Below are 21,109 nucleotides of genomic sequence, written 5' to 3'. Positions count from 1 at the left end.
AAACTCATTCTACTTTTGCGCCAGTGCAAAGGAATCCTCTTGGATTTTATAGCGCGCTCGATGGCTCCATACAAGTGCGCCTGTCCCGCTGGCCCCAAATGATTGATAATCTCTATCAGGATTCCATCCGGTCCTGTTGCCGTACTTTTGGGAACACTGTGTTCTGCCTTAGATTGGACGGTGGCTAACGCCACCTAGCCGTGATACCTAGTGAACTAACCATTAGATTTATCTTTTTTTTTTTTCCTTTAAATAGTGAGCTTGAGGATTCGTACTTTGCAGTGAAGATTTTAATTTTCACTCGTGCCTTGACTTTAGCCACTAATCAGATAGCCTCCTTCTAGTTAATTCTACGCGCTTAAAGTCTATTTTGCCCTCCCTGTCCCTAAACCCAGGTGCTTTGAAAAACTCTGCGCCATCATCCTGAACTATAGGGTGAAGCCCTTTACAGAACATTATCAAGTGTTCGGCAGTTACCTCCGCCTCTTTACATGCACTGCATACCGTGTCTACCCCTTAGTATTTGGTCCGATATGTCTTAGTTCGGAATACTCCCGTCCTAGTCTCAAACAGTAGAGAACTACTCCGAGTGTTATCATAGATCCTTACCTTAGCAATTTCCTGCTTAAAAGTTTCAAAGATCTCTAGTGCGGACTTCTTAATCATGCCAATTCTCCACATGTCAGTCTCCGTTTCCTTCACTTTCTTCTTAACCGATAGTTCTTTTTGGTTTGGCCACCTGCTGTTTTCTAAGTATTCACCAGTCAATTTCCTGGTTCACTTCCTCCATTCTGTGTCGACATTCTTCATGTACAAGTAGCTGAAAACCTTCCTAGCCCAACGCTCCTCCCTCATTTCTCTCAATCGCTTCTCAAATTTTATCTTGCTGGTAGCTTCCCTGCCCTCGAATGATGTCCATCCCATATCACCTTGTACACCCTGATTTGGGGCATTCCCGTGAGCTCCTAAAGCAAGCCTACCTATTCCACGTTTCTTAATTTCTAATCTTGCTTGAACTTTTGATCTCATGCACAAAACCACATTGCCGAACGTTAGCCGAGGAACCATGACCCCTTTCCATATTCCTCTCACAACATCACACCTATTGTAATTCCACAGTGCCCTATTTTTCATCACTGCTGCATTCCTGTTACCTTTAGTCGTCACATATATTTCGTGTTTCCTTAGGTACTCGGTCTCATTGCTTATCCATATGCCCAGATATTTGTATTTACCTGTAATCTCAAGCGTGATCTCCTTTATTCTAAGCTCACTACCTTCGTTATCATTAAAAATCATGACTGCTGATTTTTTCTTACTGAATCTAAAATCTAACCTATCTCCCTCATTACTGCATATGTCCATCAATCTCTGCAAATCTTCCTTCTTGTCAGCCATTAGCACAATATCATGTGCGTACATGAATGCTGGTAGTGCCTGATCAATGAGTTTTTCTTGTTTGACTAAAGAGAGGTTGAAGCCAAGTCCGATTCCCTCTAATGTGGCCTTTATTCCTTGTACGTACATCATGAATAACAAAGGTGACAGTGGACACCCCTGCTTAAGTTGCCGTATCACCTCTGTGGGCTTGGATACCTGTTTTTCCCACTTTATAACTACGTTGTTACTTTTATAGATATTCTTTAAAAGATTAGTGACTCCATCTTCCACACCCAGGGTGTCTAGTATTCCCCACCAGTCCTCTTGAACCACGCTATCGCACGCTCCCTTGATATCCAAAAATGCTAGCCACAGGGGCCTGAGTTCCTTTTCTAATATTTCAATGCACTCCGTCAGTGAGAACACATTGTCTTCCAACCTCCTGTGTTTTCGAAACCCATTCTGCAGTTCCCCCAGAACCCCCTCATCCTCTATCCATGCCTTCAGTCTTTCTTTTATAATCTGCATCGCCAGCTTGTAGACCACTGATGTCACTGTTATAGGACGGTAGTTATGTCAGCTTTGTCTCCCTTTCCTTTATAGATCATGCTCATCCTGCTAAGTTTCCATCCATCAGGGACCTCACCATAGATTATTGTTCTGCTCACCGCCTCTCTCAAAGTCTGTTTAGACTTCAGACCCAATGTCTTTATCAGCATAATTGGAATGCCATCTGGGCCTGTTGATGTACTACGTACTTAAAACCCTCTTCTCAGCCCTTTCCCACTCTCGTTGTGAAAATGGAGTCATTGTGCCACTTGATCCATCCTTGTCTATTGTGGTGCATAAGGCACTTCTTTGTTGAAATTTTTCTGTCACCCTTGTTCTTATATATTCAATAGCTTCGTCCCCTTCTAGCCTAGCACCTTGAGCTGTAGTTATAAACCTCTGCTCTAGGCTCGTCTCATTTTTTAGGGAGTTTAGATGTTTTCGAAATTTCGCAGCTGCCTTCCTATCTTTTTTATGTACTTCTGCCAGCCACTGAGCTCCCTTTCTTCTAATCTTTTCATTGATCAGAAGGGATGCATCCCTTCTACAGCTTAGAAAGGTTTCCCATTTTCTTTCAACATCATCTGTCGGTTCACCCCGCAGCTTAGCATGTCTGTGTTCCCTAGAGGCTTCCTGACAATTTGCTATGGCTCTCTTAACTTCCTCATCCCACCAACTTTTGGGTTTGTGTCTTCTTTTCCGGGGTGACCTGTCACGTGCCTTAGCAAGCTCTAGCCCAAACAGTCTAATTAGATTTGTGTATGTCCACACAGTTTTATTATCCAGCTCAATCTTTATTATCCAGCTCAATCTTCTACATTTGAGCGAAAGTACTGAAGTGATTGTTCTGGCTCAGTAGTCATCTGCTTGCCGCGGAACGCAGACAATAATGTCGGCGAATATTGTTGCTCCCGCCTGTAATCTGAAGTGCACATTATGAATACATTTTTGCATGCAAAATAATCGCTAGCTTTCCTCAATTCGTGGAGTTGTGCCTAGTTCATGGACCAACTGTGAGGAGTGAAAGAATTGTCAGAACACGGGGTTGAGACTTCCAAAATGGCTGCACAACTGTGTACGACAAGGAGTGGAGCATCACGCCAAGAATCCAGACCAACCGAACTGTTCAAGTTGATAGGATATTGCAATAGATTGAGGACTAACAGTAACAGTTAGTAGTCTGTAAAACAAAGTTCCCCTGGCTGGCGTTTTCCGACTGCTACCAATAGAACAGGGATGATTTGTTTTCGCACACAGTTGCATAGGTGACGACACTTCATAGTGTATGCAATTACAGAAACACCACAGTGGTGCCACCACTCCTTTTCACAAACACCAAAAAAAATTCAAGCAATTAACTTACTCCAGATACGAAATAATGGCTACCATTTTACAAGTAAAAAATGCCATTTTCAGTGGTTATAATTTCATAAAATGTAGGCCACACTTGCCGTTAACATATACTGTGAAACACTCACCCCAGTAATAAGTACGATAAACATTGATAACATCACATTCTCATCCAGAATTAGCCTTCTACATGACGATGTGCATCCTTGTACCACAATCAGAACCAATGGGAAAATCAAATATTTTGGTAGGGAACACAAATTGCTCGCCCTACTGCCCTGAGCCAGCACCCATGTGAATATTTCCTCTTTTTTTCACATGAAACAGTGGATCGGGGTAAGATTTGAAGACGGAAATTATAGACCACCGTTCACAACAGGTTCAATTACCAAGTGGTGATCTTTTATGAAGATTGACTAAGGGAACTAGTGTAATGGTACAAAAAATGCTAACACTTTAGCTGTGATTCTGTAGAAAAGTGAAGTAGGTTTTCGCTAAACCAAGCCTATCAATACAAACTTTTGCTAATGAATAGTACTTGCTTGGAACCAAATGGTCCTTACTTTTTGATAGACCCTCATAAAATTGTTATGCTTTGGATGACAGATGAATAAATAAGCTTTTTTTTTTTTTGTCAATGATGAATAGTCACCAAAGACACTGCTCAAACTATGGACAACAGCAGAAGCTGAAATCACAGTTTTATTCTTCACTACTTCCTGTCTGCCTCACCAGTGACACAGGTATTATACAAAAGTAGTCCTTTTGGCTACATATTTCACATCAAGGAAATAGCTGTTAATAGACATTCGAATCATCAACATGTACGAACACTGACCAACTCTGGTTATACCTGCTGAGTGCACTGATTGTTCTGTTCAACATTAAGATACCAACGCCTTGTCATGTGTTAGGTCTTCTACATAGAAAAAACATTATTACAGTAAAGGTTATTTGAACTCTTAAGTAAAAGCAGGACACCCTGTATATTTCTATGGGGGGAAATCTCTCGACAATTTGAGCACATTAGTATACACAACAGCCAATTCGAACTGGGAGCTCTTTGTTTTTGTTGCTTCTCGCACACTTATCGAGAGTGATCACAACATTTTGCAAAATCAAACCAAACCGTTAATATGACTCGTTTTATAAAGCATTTTAAAGCCACGAAAGAACAAGCAGTCATCGCACAATGCGAACAGCGTAACATTGGGTCCTGCAACGCTCCAACTTATTACAAAAGCTTATTTTTGTTCAGCTATTAACTATGGAGCACAGCCACTTGGGGCATAATTCACCGTAATAAGCCACTGCATGAACAATTGGAACCAAATTCCTCACAATAGTTTAGCAGATACCACGCTTTTCAGATGAATGACGAAAAATAGCCTAGAGAATGCCGGATCACAACTGTACATTTTTTTATTATTATTGCCTTAGTGGGCATCAAGCAAGTGTGCTTGGAGCATTTACCGAATGAGCGTTTCGAAAATGCTCCGAAAGGCTGCCCTTCTAGCTTTCGCTGCGACTGTGCTGCGCCTTCGCGCAGGCCTGGCACTTTTTTCTCAAACGTTTCAAGTAAACACATGCATCCTGTGCAGCTTGCCCTAACAATCAACGATTGCACACGTGGCGAAGCTACGAGCCGCCAGCACGCCACAAATTCCAAGAAACAATCCCTTCTCCACTCCCGACTTTTCGGGCTTTTGCCCGACACCGAAAATTTGAATCTCTGCTCCGCTACACATTAATGCCGTGATTGGTCGAGCAAGAGCCTAGACTTCTGGTTGGTCTCTAAGCAGCTGTCCGCACTGTTTGTTGTTGCCCGTCGTGTTACCTGTGTGCGCGCACGTGCTTACAAATGAGCTACTGCTGCCTGTAACACATGGTCAATGCTGGCACAATTCGTATTTGCACGGGCCAGCACAGCACTAGAACTGCTCATTCCAGAATTCAAGTATTCGGGAAAACTGCCTCGTAACACTATCACCGACACACGGCTTATCTTTTACTTTTAACATTGTTGCTGTTTAAATCTTAAAGGATAAAATACGGTGAAAAACAGAAGACAATCATTTTTCATTACGTGATCAGAAAATAAAATATGCCTAATATTTAAATGTCTTAGTACAAAAATACACAAACTGCGATTCAATAAGATAGACACCACGTTTGTTTTAACATAAGTCGTATGTGGCTTCAACAATAGTAACTAAATGCACACGAATAACTATCACCATAAATGCTTTTGTTGTGGTTTTAATAGTATGCATTGCAAGATTTTAAAAAGAGAAATGCGCACAAAAGAATGAGACACAAAAAACATCCATTGTCATTTTTCGGTCTGTACAACATCGTTCGTAAAACAGGATATTGCGTGCCATGCAATTATTGAGAAACAATTTATCTTATGAATTAAAACAGTTTTACAATAAAATAAATTCTGGTCGTTCATCAATGACCAATCGCAACCGTGAATATGTTGGGTGCTTAAAGTGCCCAGAATTGTAGCACAAATAAATCATACAAAGATGAATGATGCTCATTTTAGGATCAAATTAGGAGAAACACGAACTACCATTGGTAAAAAAAAAAAAAATGTTCATGGTACATCACGACTCTTCAATAGCCCGAAGGTTTAGCATATTGTTCATTTTGGCCCAAAAATTGTTGCGAGTACATTAGTATGCAAAAAGTTGTTTTGAAATGAAACTAAATTGACGTAAGATGAACTTCAATGCATAAAACACATACTACGGCACTTTAATACATCACAATCTTTCAGGATGCAAACATTATTTCACATTGTGCATTAAATTGGTAGCGCACTTTACTAACGCAACAGACAGTAGCATTGAAATGAAATTAAAGGTAGGAGACAGTTTAGCAGAAAACATTTATTGCCATAAAAATTGTACATACACATAAAATAAAAATACTGGCTCATTATTTCTTTAGGAAAGGTTGAAAAGATCTTGCTCCTTTCTTGCTCCCTCACCAGGTATGTTTCTGCAGAGGAACCTGAAATTGAGTAATTGTGACAGTCTCAGGTGACAAAGCTTCCGTGTATTAACATGAACTAAAAAGTCAGCTTAAACTGGTATATTCGTTTTCGAGAACTCTATCAACGATTATTTGACAATAGAGTTAATTCTCTCATTTAAGGCAAACTGCGGCCAGAAAGCCCACCTGAAATTTAAAAACTATTGTACCAAGAAAATGAAACAAACATAAAGTCAGCACACGAATATACATATTTCACTAAATTTATTTAAAATAAAGAAATTTTAAGAAAGCTTTCAGATGCAGTGTGCCCCTTATGAAGTCATGTCCACAAAAGTAGACGCTAGTAGAGAAGAGGTTAAAGACTTAAACTTGCAAACTTTTCTCGGACGCTGCTTACCTGTGAAAAATTTTGAAGTAGGGAAGGCGCTGTGCCACGTTCACTTCTTGAGTTCAACAGGGCTCTTGCTCCTCTTCCGCTTGCTCTGGCGGGTGGTGGATCTCTGGCCAGTGCGGCCAGTTGCTAGGGGGCGAGAGCAACGCACCGACGACCGTCTTCTGATGCCCAGGCAAGACCTGCACGGACCACGGCAACCAGCGCCCATTTGGTTCGGCCACACTATAATCAATCAACTCAATTAAGCCTAGCCAGAAGAGCCAGAGTAGAAGCTAGTTGGTTGTGCATAATTGACACTTGCGACTCTGAATGCAACAAAGAACGCAAAAAGCGTCTCGTTTTACCGGTGCTTTTCGTGGCTTTGCCCTGTTAAAACAACGCAATGCAAGTGTCAACTGATTTGTTTAGTCAGTATATAGGGATTTATTTTGAAACAGGACAAGTATGCAGACACAGCAGAAGATCACAGATGCCGTGGTTTCATGTCCCAAATCCATACTACGATTTTGAGGAACATCGCAGAGACGGGCTGCGAGAATTTACTTTTATATACATTTCATTGAAACGCGGCTGTCGTTTCAGTGATGCGGAAAGGCCTGGCTATAACACACGTAAAGGACACTGTTCTTTAGACAGGATATACCGCTAATGTAAAATACCTTGCCCACAACGAGCTGAACGCACAATGCCCCGACAAAAAAGTTATAATCTGGGGTTTCACACACAGGAACCGCAATATCTTTACGAGACATGCCAGAGTGGGCAATCGCGCATTCTTCAACGTCCAACTACAGCCAGGAAAACTATGAAAGGGAACACAGAACTCTAGCTTCAGGAACGATTACTTGCAGTGTACATACAAATGTGCAGTATTGGTTCGTATAAGGTATCTTTCCTTCTGCAGTTTCATGCTTTCCACCTACATGTAGCCACTGCATAGACTCCAGCACGCAATTTCAGAGTTCCCCTTCAATATGCTCACGACAGAACACTACTGTTTTCGTATTGCCAAGGGTTTGTTTGGCATTGCATATCACAGTTGCCAGACACAAAGCCATCACGGGGAAGTCACAACTACAGGGACAAATTTCTCCACCAATTTTGGCGGCAGTCTAGCAACACTGACTCCCAAGACTGGCAAGTGTTTTTGCAACACCAAACAATCTTGCCGCACTACGATTTGGGAGAGTCTACAGTGTACTAGAATGGGACAGTGTGCTGACTGAAGGGCGAAGAGTGACGCGCTTCATGTCATGGCCGACAGGCGGCGTGGCTCGCAGTGTCACCTGAAGCTTTTCGGCGGTTTGAAAAGCGCGGCTATTGAGCATGGCTGCTCTGCGTGTAAGAAAGGTTATGCCACGTGTGGAACTGTTTGTTGTGAAATAAATTACTGCCATCGTGACTGGTTCACGAAGGGTGGATGTTGTTTCAAGTGACTACTGAATGGATGAATGCTCCTCCAAAGAGCTGCTCCAAAAACAGGGTGGGAAGCCTTCAAGTTTTTTTTTTTTAATCTGCTAATCAATAGGATGTTCAATGCTATTTCGCCACTTTAGCGACAACAGAAACTTGACTGCCGGCTTTCGTGCCCCACTGTGCAAATGGGAACGCCTCATTTTTCTATTCTTTTTTTTTTCTGCATATATGAGCGGGGGTAATTAGAACTAACTGAATGTTTTTTTCGGGAAACACTCATGAGTGGAATCACTTGGCTTTGTGGTAAATGTATCCACATCGTAATATTAAGCATTTTATTTACACATGTAGACTATACAACGTTACCAAGACAGGCTGGATTCGTAGGCAAATGAGTTGCTAAAAAACCTAATGAAAATATATCTATGCACATAGTTATAATGAGTACATAACAAGTAAAATATACATCACATGCATCTACATATTTTTACTACACCATAAAAATAGTTTCCACCGGTTCTTCAGGAGCGTGAATAGAACAGGGCACCAAAAAACACGCGACAGCATCTCGTGCTGACAAATTGATTTTATTTACACAATACTGTGTCTTTGTATGCGCAAATGCTTGCTACACAACAATATAAATTAAGAATGCAGGAAAATTGTCACTTGTGGTCAAAGCATAAACGGATGTCACTAACGTGAACAAGCATCTGCTACTCGACCACAAGAATGAAAAAAAAAAAGGCAAGGAAACCTATCAGTACAGCCAAAGGCAGAAATGTCGTTACTGTGACCCCGATAAAAAGCAATCAATGCACACGCAGTAAAGAATCTACTACGTATATATGGTTCAAACCTACCGTCAAATAGAAAAAATATAGAAAAGAAAAAAAAATGAAGAGAGACAGTGAGACAACCCACACAAAACGCCCTAGAAAAGCAAATTTTGAGTCATCTAATATGAATGGTTGGCGTAGTTATCAGCCAAAAGTTTAAATACAAAAAGGCTCATCTGGAAATGCTCTGCAGATCAATTTCTCTAGCCAAAAAAAACAAAAAAAACATTATGGCTTTGCTGTCACTGCCGTCGTGCTTTTTCTTTTTTGTTTTTTTATCGTACTTGACACTGCGGTAAAGACCACATGGGTCCAGCTGTTTTTGTCGTGAAACACTGCCACGAACATTTCTCTGCACGTACGCGGCATGCTTTGTGTGCGCGACCATCGGAGGGCGTAGAAGGTTTATTCTTTCCATGAAGATGCAGCGGCATACAGTTTTTGAGACAGCTGCAATTTGCGGATAGAAAGAGATGCACTTTCTTCAGAGAAACATACACAAGAGCAGCAAAGCGGCACGTGTGGTACCGACGGAGGCCCTTCAAACAAAAGAATGGCATAAACATGCACTGCAGCTGGGCACACTCGAGTAAAAACAGCTGCTTAAACTACTTGGGCCAGTTTAAAGATAAACATGGCAGCCCCTACAACGTCTGCGAATCTTCCTCCTGCCCAGACGACTCTTCCTTCTCAGGTAACTTTTGAGCCTCCTCGTGTTCCCGAAGTCTTCCGTGGAGAAGCGTACGAAGATGTCGAGGACTGGCTAACTAGTTCGAGCGGACCGCTGTGGTAAATCGCAGAAGCGCACAAGAGAAACTTGGCCATGCCTACTTCACGATGGAAAATAGTGCTCACGCGTGGTACGAGAATAGGGAGCCTACTTTCCAAACCTGGGACAATTTCCGCCAAAAGCTTCTCGAGACGTTCCCGAGTGTGGACCGACGGGATCTTGCACAACAGATGATTGAAGCCCACGTGCGAGAGCCGAACGAAAGCGTCTCCATGTTCGCTGAGTATATGGCCCGTCTATTTCGCCACGCTGACCCTGACATGCCCGAGGCAAGGAAAGTTCGTCACCTGATGCGGGGAGTTAAGGAACCGCTTTTCGCCCGCCTTGTACGAGATCTGCCGACAACAGTGGATGAATTTATCAAAGAGGCGACTGCCATCGAGCGGGCGCTCCGGCAACGATGCCGCCACTTTGACCGCCTGCCCGATCAAACGCCTGTAGGTGCCACTGCTCAACACGCTGTAGTTTCCGAAAGCTCTATACATCAAATGATTAGGCAAATCCTGTGGGAAGAGCTGCGGGCTCTCGGCCTTCCATCTATCGAGCCTCCAGTTGCTTCTGTTGCCGAAATTGTGTGCCACGAACTGCAGCAAGCCTTTCCATCACCGGTGCCACTGCCTGAACCACATCTGTTGACCTATGCTGATGCCGTCCACCGTAATCTGCCTGCCCCACAAGAAGCACCCTTTCAGCCACGGCCCATTACCGTGCCTTGGTGGAAGCAGGAACCTGTGCGGTGACCACCAGTACGACGAGCCGACTTGTGGCGCACTGCCGACCTGTGGCGCACTGCCAACCGTCGAACCCTTTTTTTTCCACTGCAGCGAACCAAACCACATCTCGTGCTACTGCAGTCATCGAGAAGTCTGATTTGGAAACTTTTTTTTCTCGTCCCCCTTCACTTTATTTTGAAGACCCTTGGGACTATGCTGCTGATCACCTGCCGACCAACCAAGCTTCGCCACCTCGTGGCTGGCGGTCTCTCTCACCTGCACAAGATCACTCTTCCCCCGAATCGCCAAAGTTACGCTTACGCCGTCAGAAACCGCTTCCCAAGCCCATGCCAGGGAAACTAACTGCCGCGACCTCTGGAGCAAGGTTGCCAATCGCCGAGACGCCAAAAAGACCCCCTTGCCTCAACAGAAAGACGACGACAACCACGAGTACTAATGCCGACGAATTCATCCGTGCCGGCCTTAGCGTTATTATAGACGGACGCATCGTAACAGCACTGGTTGATACTGGTGCTGACTTCTCTATGATGCGACAAGAGCTCGCCGACCACCTTAAGAAGGTCAAGACGCCGTGGAATGGGCTGAGCATAAGGAGTGCTGGTGTACAGCTAATGATGCCAACCGGGAAATGCACCGCTCGGCTCGTACTCGGTGATTCGAGCTTCGTCGCCACTTTTGTTATTTTACTGGACTTGTAAAAAGCCAATTCTGGGTATAGATTTTCTGCAGAGTATAGTGCTGTCATTAACATTCCAAAACGTATTGTCACCTTTTCCGCCCATCCTTACGTCGGCCCCACCACTGAAGAACTGCAATGTTTACGTGTAGATGATGATGTGATGCTCCTACCAAGATCTTGCTGCCTTGTGTCACTGTTACGTGAACGGCCGTGCCGTAATTAGGTGATGGCAGAACGAATAGACACGCTACTGCTTACGCAAGGTGTTTCAACAGCGAGTGGCGTTCTGGCACTAACTGATCGGCGGGTAGAAATGCTCCTCACCAACTTCAGCAACGAGCGCCGTCACATCCACAAGGGCACAGCAATTGCCTACTACAACCATGTGGACCAAGCGAGAGATTGCTTCGCTTTGCAAACGGAGAACGCGACCGTCCCAGCCTCGACACCTTTGTCTGTCGACATTTGCTCTACCCTGTCACCCTCGGATAAACATCGAAGGTCAAGCAAACACCACTTACAAGGTACCGAATCATTGTTTAAGAAAATACAAGACCGATCCGGCAAAATCGACACAGTGTGGCTCCAAAAGAATGCGACGAGATCCAAAAGCAAGTTCAGAAGATGCTCCAACATGACATAATACAGCCTTCAAAATGTCCCTGGGCATCCCCCGTGGGCATCTGCACATCGCGATGATATATGTATACGTATAATTTTTATATCTGGCGTCATTGTGGAGCCCCTCTCCCCGCCTCGAACCCCGCGTTTAATACCACCCAAACTGCGGCATAACCAGCGACAACCCGGGGACGCCCAAACGCATTTCACACAACGCCACAGAAGTTTTCAGGAGAAAATGGCGGCAGCGCCCTTAGCGGGCACCCGATCTGTTGCTGCGGGGAGGACCATGGCGGCGCAGCAATAGGGCAGTGAGCCCACTGCCTCCTCCTAGTACACTGTAGAGAGTATTTGCTCCTCAATAGGTCGGGGTCACATGACCCAAAATCAAGTCTCATATGACGTATTTGGAAAAGCGGAGAAAAAAAGGAAAAGGAACGAGATGGGAACTCTGGAGACTTCTACATGGGAGAGACGAAAGCAGGCGGCGAAGGCAGGAAAAGCGTGTTTCGTTGCCATCATTACGCTTTCACGCTGCGTACCCTGTCGGCATAAGGAGCCCGTGTAATCCCTGAAATCACTCCTCTGTGGCGCTCCTGGACGTGTCATGTGTGGTTGTGTACAGGTATCAGAGTAATGAGTGTTGTCGAGGGGATTGCCAAGTTTGTTGTGTAAGGGGAGCCTACATGAACGGCCGGTCATGTAGTCGCCCTGTTGTGTGGCGGCAAACATACTTAAGAACTTGTTTGCCGGAATTTGCTGATACGACTGTTAGCACCATACACTCTGCATCAAAAGAATCTACCGAAATCTACTTGTGTACAACACAAAGTCTTCCCTATGGCCTTCCGGTTGCCACGCAGCGTTGCACAGTAGACGCTTCTAATTTTTGAAGTAACCAGTGGACAGTCGACCACTACACGGGTAGGGGGGCTTCTAGCCACCCCAACAGGGGTCAAGAAACTTGTCTAGAATGACATAACGGCAAGCTACAGCAAGCACTCTCGGGGGCCATGCATACGGATGTCTAGTTGTTGACACCCTACAATTATATGCGAGAATTTTGGCTCTATCAAAACAGTGGCAATCAGAAAATGCCATCAGTGCAGTACGGAGTGCGCTTTTTGGTGCTTTAGACCAATGCGCTGTCCTGTACTGTACTACGTTACGCACAGCAACACATGACTCACCAGTGGGACGAGCATTCACTCTGGTCATTTGCCTAAGTGATCTAAAGGTCGCAGGGTGGAATCTGTGGCGGTAACATTTTCGATTGAGGCAAATATGAGACCCATGTGCTCAAAGTCAGGTGCAAAGTAAAGAACCTGAGGTGGTCAAAATTACCGCAGTCCTGCACTACAGCGCCCCTAATAATCCAATCTGCATTTAGAATTTTAAACTGTGACAAATATTATTACTCTTCAGCTGAGTTGCGACGCGGGGTGAATTGGTGACGCAGAAGAAAACGGGGTACCGCGGCGCAACGGAGCTTCCAAGTTAACGGACAACGCAGCGTGAATGACGACCATAAAGAATGTAACATAACTTGAAATAGTGCAAGCGAACCATAATAAGAAGAAAATGCGTCAATCTTTTCTTCTTTGTGACGTGACCTCGAACTTCCTTGACAAGACGCAGCCAGTTGCAGTGTCGCTTGAAATCTATCGCTTTACCAATGACGTCATGTGACGTTTACCTTGGGTAACGTGACCCCGAGCTGCTGAGGTGCAAATAGACTTTCCCCTACGATTTCTACACGTATCGCGTTATGCCTGCATTGCGATTCGGAATGTTCTCTTCCCCGATGCTTACCACGCAGTGGCAAGTGTCGCCTCTAAAACGTCTGCAGGCACGGGACGCCCGGTGAATGAAAAGCGAAGGACAAAACACGTCCACATTTGAACAAATGGCAAGGTAGCGTGCATAAGCAACACGCTAACTAGCAAACTGTCGCATCTAAAGTACGACGTACCCTTGGTGTTCTTCCTCGTCCCAAGTCCACATTTCTTCGCCGCACCGTTTCCGACGGCACTTCACGACGCCAACAATGTTCATCAGCAGCTTAGTGGTCTGCGGAATCTCGGGGCTGCATGAAAACAACACTCAGGTTAACGCAAGTGAGACGTCGGACTATTTCAGCTATTAGTGGGCGGAAACTAGCGTATCAAAAGTCACCGCAATCAATTACCAGTAATCTGGGAACACGTCCTTGGCTTTGCAGAGGGGACAACAATAGAACGCAGGCTTCAAACTTTCGCTGTCCGGCTCGTACAGACAGGAAGCACACACGAAGTGCTGGCACATGCCGAATACCATGTTCTGACTCGGCCCCAGACAGACCGGGCAGTTGAACCTGAAAGTACACGACACATCAGGCATAGCGTGCAAAACCAAACAGGACGCCTAAAGCGGGGCTTATTATACTCACGTCGAGTCGAAATCGGTGCGATTCATGGCAGAAGCTTGCAAAAAAAGTGACTGTAGGCTTCGGAAAACACGCACTGACAGGGTTAACGGAAAAACGAACAGCGTTCTATTAACGAAACGCCTCTCAATCGGATTAAATCAAACGCGCGAAAAAGGAACACACGAACCAATGCACGAGTACGCGGGCGTCGACAGGAGAACAATCCGGTGGATGGATGGATGTCGCTGTACCCTTTAGATGATGATGACTAAAGGCCTCCCCTTTGAATTGGGGTAACAGCTTGCGCCGTCTAGCCTACCTTAATAGTTCGTGTTTAATGTTTGTCCCTCAACTCGGATGTCTTTTTAATTTTGCCCAGCCGCTACTCTTGGCTATGAAGTTATTTTATCGACTTCTCTGCTTTTCCTCCACCAATACTCCAGCCGCTGCTTAGTAATACCTACTGCTGACCAGTTAATGCTTCCGTCCACCGCGAAGCCCAGCGCCTCAGGGAGTGTTACTTTCCCCCCATTTCTATCCGGCTGAATCTTTTGGCATTCCATGACTACGTGGTCGATTGTTTCTTTATTTATGCCACATCCAACGCATGTCTCATCCTGTGACGAATATTTGCTCTTGTAAGTTAGAGTTCTCAAGCAGCCAGCCCGCGCCTCAAAGAGCAACGCACTACCATTATTGTTGTCGTAAAAGTTCTCTTTCCGGATCTCTTGTTTGCTTGCCTTGTAGATTCCCAGCGATCCCTTCTTTTCCATCCTCTCTTTCCACATGAGCGTCTCTGTTTCCCTCACTTGCTTTTTAACTGGCCCCCTTTGTTTATTTGCCGCGGTCAAGTTATATTTAGTCGCCAGCTTTCGCGTCCTCTTCCGCCATTGGGTGGCCATACTTTTCAGGTACAGGTACCTGTGCACTCTGGCTGCCCAGCTCTTCTCATCTAAATGTCTAAGTCGCTCTTCAAACCGTATTTTACTTTGTGCTTCTTTCGCCTCAAATGAAGCCCAACCCATATCGCCTTGTACAGCCTCGTTTGCAGGGGCGGCGCCAGGATGTTTTTACTGGGGGGGCAACCACGAAAAGTGAGTTCCTCCGGGGGGGCAAGCTAGCTCTGCTCCTACTAGGTTTTCAATATATGCTTCCGGGCACTTGGGTGGGCATAGGGGGGGCAGGCGAGAATTTTGGGGGGGCTCCAGCCCACCCTTGCCCCCCTCTGGCGCCGCCCTTGCTCGTTTGTAGTCTTACTGTGAGCTCCCAGAGCTAGCCTGCTGACTGCCTTTTGGTTAACCTCCAGCCTCGACAGGATATCTGACTTTAAGCATAATACGGCATTAGCGAACGTGAGCGCCGGCACCATTACTCTTTTCCAGATGCCTCGTACTACCTCGTACTTATTGTATCCCCAAAGTGCTCTGTGTTTCATTACTGCTGCATTTCGTCTCCCTTTCAGTTTGAGGTGTTCTTCATGAGCATTCAGGTAGCCTTTTCCTTCATTAAGCCAGATCCCCAAGTATTTGTACTTATTTACTACTGGTATGGCGCTTCCTGTTGTATCCTTATTGGAGCTACATGAGCTTCCTCGTTGAACACCATGACTCCAGATTTCTGTGGGTTAAAATGTAGGCCTAGGTACGTTGCCTCATCACCACAAATGTCAGCCAGTTTTTGAAGTTCTTCAGCATTATCCGCCAGAAGCACTATATCGTCTGCGTACATCAATCCCGGAATCCGTTGCTCCACTAACAGTCCATTGCTTTGGTGTGACAAATCAAAGCCCAATCCACTCTCCTCTAGTCGTCTTTCCATTCCTCTAATGTACAGTGTGAACAGCAATGGCGAAAAAGGGCACCCCTGTCTTAAACCTCTTCGAATGAACACGGGCTCTGTGTATGTACGCCCTTCCCATGTAATGTGTGCCCTATTATCCTCATATATTGCCCTTAGCAGCCCTACAAATTCCGACCCAATCCCCTCCTCTTCCAGTATATGCCACAGCAATCCCCTGTCCACGTTGTCATAGGCACCCTTTATGTCCAGAAACAGTAGCCATGTTGGTCTGCCCTGTGCTGCCGAAATTTCGATGGTCTGGGATATGACGAAAAGATTGTCTTCCAAGCGTCGACCCGGCCTAAATCCATTTTGCAGTTCCCCTAAAATACCGTTACTTTCAACCCACTTCAACAACTTGGCCTTGATGGCTTGTATAGCTACTCTATAGAGCACTGACGTGACTGTAATCGGCCTGTAAGAGCTCGCCTTGTCCCTTTCTCCCTTGCCTTTGTAGATCAAACTCATTCTACTTTTGCGCCAGTGCGAAGGAATCCTCTTGGATTTTATAGCGCGCTCGATGGCTCCATACAAGTGCGCCTGTCCCGCTGGTCCCAAATGGTTGATAATCTCTATCGGGATTCCATCCGGTTCTGTTGCCGTACTTTTGGGAACACTGTGTTCTGCCTTAGATTGGACGGTGGCTAACACCACTTAGCCGTGATACCTAGTGAACTAACCATTAGATTTATCTTTTTTTTTTCCTTTAAATAGCGAGCTTGAGGATTCGTACTTTGCAGTGAAGAGTTTAATTTTCACTCGTGCCTTGACTTTAGCCACCAATCAGATAACCTCTTTCTAGTTAATTCTACGCGCTTAAAGTCTATTTTGCCCTCCTTGTCCCTAAACCCAGGTGCTTTGAAAAACTCTGCGCCATCATCCTGAACTATAGGGTGAAGCCCTTTACAGAACATCATCAAGTGTTCGGCAGTTACCTCCGCTTCTTCACATGCACTGCATACCGTGTCTACCCCTTCGTATTTGGCCCGATATGTCTTAGTTCGGAATACTCCCGTCCTGGTCTCAAACAGTAGAGAACTACCCCGAGTGTTATCATAGATCCTTTCCTTGGCAATTTCCTGCTCAAAAGTTTCAAAGATCTCTAGTGCGGACTTCTTAATCATGCCAATTCTCCACATGTCAGTCTCCGTTTCCTTCACTTTCTTCTTAACCGATAGTTCTTTTTGGTTTGGCCACCTGCTGTTTTCTAAGTATTCACCAGTCAATTTCCTGGTTCACTTCCTCCATTCTGTGTCGACATTCTTCATGTACAAGAAGCTGAAAACCTTCCTAGCCCAACGCTCCTCCCTCATTTCTCTCAATCGCTTCTCAAATTTTATCTTGCTGGTAGCTTCCCTGCCCTCAAATGATGTCCATCCCGTATCACCTTGTACACCCTTATTTGGGGCATTCCCGTGAGCTCCTAAAGCAAGCCTACCTATTCCACGTTTCTCAATTTCTAATCTTGCTTGAACTTTTGATCTCATGCACAAGACCGCATTGCCGAACGTTAGCCGAGGAACCATGACCCCTTTCCATATTCCTCTCACAACATCACACCTATTGTAATTCCACAGTGCCCTATTTTTCATCACTGCTGCATTCCTGTTACCTTTAGTCGTCACATATATTTCGTGTTTCCTTAGGTACTCGGTCTCATTGCTTATCCATATGCCCAGATATTTGTATTTATCTGTAATCTCAAGCGTGATCTCCTTTATTCTAAGCTCACTACCTTCGTTATCATTAAAAATCATGACTGCTGATTTTTTCTTACTGAATCTAAAATCTAACCTATCTCCCTCATTACCGCATATGTCCATCAATCTCTGCAAATCTTCCTTCTTGTCGGCCATTAGCACAATATCATGTGCGTACATGAATGCTGGTAGTGCCTGATCAATGAGTTTTCCTTGTTTGACTAAAGAGAGGTTGAAGCCAAGTCCGATTCCCTCTAATTTGGCCTCTAATCCTTGTACGTACATCATGAATAACAAGGGTGACAGTGGACACCCCTGCTTAAGTCGCCGTATCACCTCTGTGGGCTTGGATACCCGTTTTTCCCACTTTATAACTACCTTGTTACTTTTATAGATATTCTTTAAAAGATTAGTGACTTCATCTTCCACACCCAGGGTGTCTAGTATTCCCCACCAGTCCTCTTGAACCACGCTATCGCACGCTCCCTTGATATCCAAAAATGCTAGCCACAGGGGCCTGAGTTCCTTTTCTAATATTTCAATGCACTCCGTCAGTGAAAACACATTGTCTTCCAACCTCCTGTGTTTCCGAAACCCATTCTGCAGTTCCCCCAGCACCCCCTCATCCCCTATCCATGCCTTCAGTCTTTCTTTTATAATCTGCATCGCCAGCTTGTAGACCACTGATGTCACTGTTATAGGACAGTAGTTATGTCAGCTTTGCCTCCCTTTCCTTTATAGATCATGCTCATCCTGCTAAGTTTCCATCCATCAGGGACCTCATTATAGATTATTGTTCTGCTCACTGCCTCTCTCAAAGTCTGTTTAGACTTCAGACCCAATGTCTTTATCAGCATAATTGGAATGCCATCTGGGCCTGTTGATGTACTACGTACTTAAAACCCTCTTCTCAGCCCTTTCCCACTCTCGTTGTGGAAATGGAGTCATTGTGCCACTTGATCCATCCTTGTCTATTGTGGTGCATAAGGCACTTCTTTGTTGAAATTTTTCTGTCACCCTTGTTCTTATATATTCAATAGCTTCGTCCCCTTCTAGCCTAGCACCTTGAGCTGTAGTTATAAACCTCTGCTCTAGGCTCGTCTCATTTTTTAGGGAGTTTAGATGGTTTCGAAATTTCGCAGCTGCCTTCCTATCTTTTTTATGTACTTCTGCCAGCCACTGAGCTCCCTTTCTTCTAATCTTTTCATTGATCAGAAGGGATGCATCCCTTCTACAGCTTAGAAAGGTTTCCCATTTTCTTTCAACATCATCTGTCGGTTCACCCCGCAGCTTAGCATGTCTGTGTTCCCTAGAGGATTCCTGACGTTTTGCTATGGCTCTCTTAACTTCCTCATCCCACCAACTTTTGGGTTTGTGTCTTCTTTTCCGGGGTGACCTGTCACGTGCCTTAGCAAGCTCTAGCCCAAACAGTCTAATTAGATTTGTGTATGTCCACACAGTTTTATTATCCAGCTCAATCTTTATTATCCAGCTCAATCTTCTACATTTGAGCGAAAGTACTGAAATGATTGTTCTGGCTCAGTAGTCATCTGCTTGCCACGGAACGCAGACAATAATGTTGGCGAATATTGTTGCTCCCGCCTGTAATCTGAAGTGCACATTATGATTACATTTTTGCATGCAAAATAATCGCTAGCTTTCCTCAATTCGTGGAGTTGTGCCTAGTTCATGGACCAACTGTGAGGAGTGAAAGAATTGTCAGAACACGGGGTTGAGACTTCCAAAATGGCTGCACAACTGTGTACGACAAGGAGTGGAGCACCACGCCAAGAATCCAGACCAACCGAACTGTTCAAGTTAATAGGATATTGCAATAGATTGAGGACTAACAGTAACAGTTAGTAGTCTGTAAAACAAAGTTCCCCTGGCTGGCGTTTTCTGACTGCTACCAATAAAACAGGGATGATTTGTTTTCGCACACAGTTGCATAGGTGACGACACTTCATAGTGTATGCAATTACAGAAACACCACAGTGGTGCCACCACTCCTTTTCACAAACACCAAAAAAAATTCAAGCAATTAACTTACTCCAGATACGAAATAATGGCTACCATTTTACAAGTAAAAAATGCCATTTTCAGTGGTTACAATTTCATAAAATGTAGGCCACACTTGCCGTTAACATATACTGTGAAACACTCACCCCAGTAATAAGTACGATAAACATTGATAACATCACATTCTCATCCAGAATTAGCCTTCTACATGACAATGTGCATCCTTGTACCACAATCAGAACCAATGGGAAAATCAAATATTTTGGTAGGGGACACAAATTGCTCACCCTACTGTCCTGAGCCAGCACCCATGTGAATATTTCCTCTTTTTTTTTCACATGAAACAGTGGATCGGGGTACGATTTGAAGACTGAAATTATAGACCACCGTTCACAACAGGTTCAATTACCAAGTGGTGATCTTTTATGAAGATTGACTAAGGGAACTAGTGTAATGGTACAAAAAATGCTAACACTTTAGCTGTGATTCTGTAGAAAAGTGAAGTAGGTTTTCGCTAAACCAAGCCTATCAATACAAACTTTTGCTAATGAATAGTACTTGCTTGGAACCAAATGGTCCTTACTTTTTGATAGACTCTCATAAAATTGTTATGCTTTGGATGACAGATGAATGTTTTTTTTTTTTTTGTGTGCCAATAATGAATAGTCACCAAAGACACTGCTCAAACTATGGACAACAGCAGAAGCTGAAATCACAGTTTTATTCTTCACTACTTCCTGTCTGCCTCACCAGTGACACAGGTATTATACAAAAGTAGTCCTTTTGGCTACATATTTCACATCAAGGAAATAGCTGTTAAAAGACATTCGAATCATCAACATGTACGAACACTGACCAACTCTGGTTATACCCGCTGAATGCACTCATTGTTCTGTTCAACATTAAGATACCAACGCCTTGTCATGTGTTAGGTCTTCTACATAGAAAAAACATTATTACAGTAAAGGTTATTTGAACTCTGTTAAGTAAAAGCAGGACACCCTGTATATTTCTATGGGGGGAAATCTCTCGACAATTTGAGCACATTAGTATACACAACAGCCAATTCAAACTGGGAGCTCTTTGTTTTTGTTGCTTCTCGCACACTTATCGAGAGTGATCACAACATTTTGCAAAATCAAGCCAAACCGTTAATATGACTCGTTTTATAAAGCATTTTAAAGCCACGAAAGAACAAGCAGTCATCGCACAATGCGAACAGCGTAACGAGTGGGTCCTGCAACGCTCCGACTTATTACAAAAGCTTATTTTTGTTCAGCTATTAACTATGGAGCACAGCCACTTGGGGCATAATTCATCGTAATCAGCCACTGCATGAACAATTGGAACCAAATTCCTCACAATAGTTTAGCAGATACCACGCTT

The 21,109-nt window shown here is 44.3% G+C and overlaps 1 protein-coding gene across 1 annotated transcript; it reads right to left on the bottom strand.

Moving 5' to 3' along the window:
• Positions 1 to 6,161: 6,161 nt before the first annotated feature.
• On the bottom strand, positions 6,162 to 14,368 carry LOC142765724 (uncharacterized). Its single transcript, XM_075867222.1, has 5 exons — positions 14,187 to 14,368; positions 13,947 to 14,111; positions 13,731 to 13,844; positions 6,683 to 6,858; positions 6,162 to 6,300 (listed from the first exon to the last, which is right to left on the bottom strand). The coding sequence occupies exons 1-4, from the start codon at positions 14,210 to 14,212 to the stop codon at positions 6,723 to 6,725; spliced, it is 441 nt and encodes a 146-aa protein (XP_075723337.1). The 5' UTR covers positions 14,213 to 14,368; the 3' UTR covers positions 6,162 to 6,300; positions 6,683 to 6,722.
• Positions 14,369 to 21,109: the final 6,741 nt, after the last annotated feature.

The sequence above is a fragment of the Rhipicephalus microplus genome, chromosome 6 (assembly GCF_043290135.1).
Source record: "Rhipicephalus microplus isolate Deutch F79 chromosome 6, USDA_Rmic, whole genome shotgun sequence".
In the NCBI taxonomy this organism is placed as follows: Eukaryota; Metazoa; Arthropoda; class Arachnida; order Ixodida; family Ixodidae; genus Rhipicephalus; species Rhipicephalus microplus.
This window is presented reverse-complemented; position numbering and strand designations above follow the sequence as displayed.

What these genes read in the sequence shown, in the direction of transcription:
- LOC142765724 (XM_075867222.1), bottom strand. Translation starts at nt 14,212, where the DNA reads ATGAATCGCACCGATTTCGACTCGAC. An exon ending in GACGTGTTCCCAGATTACTG is followed by an intron (nt 13,845 to 13,946) that starts GTAATTGATTGC and finishes GTTTTCATGCAG; the next exon opens with CCCCGAGATTCCGCAGACCA. An exon ending in GACGAGGAAGAACACCAAGG is followed by an intron (nt 6,859 to 13,730) that starts GTACGTCGTACT and finishes TGGTCCGTGCAG; the next exon opens with GTCTTGCCTGGGCATCAGAA.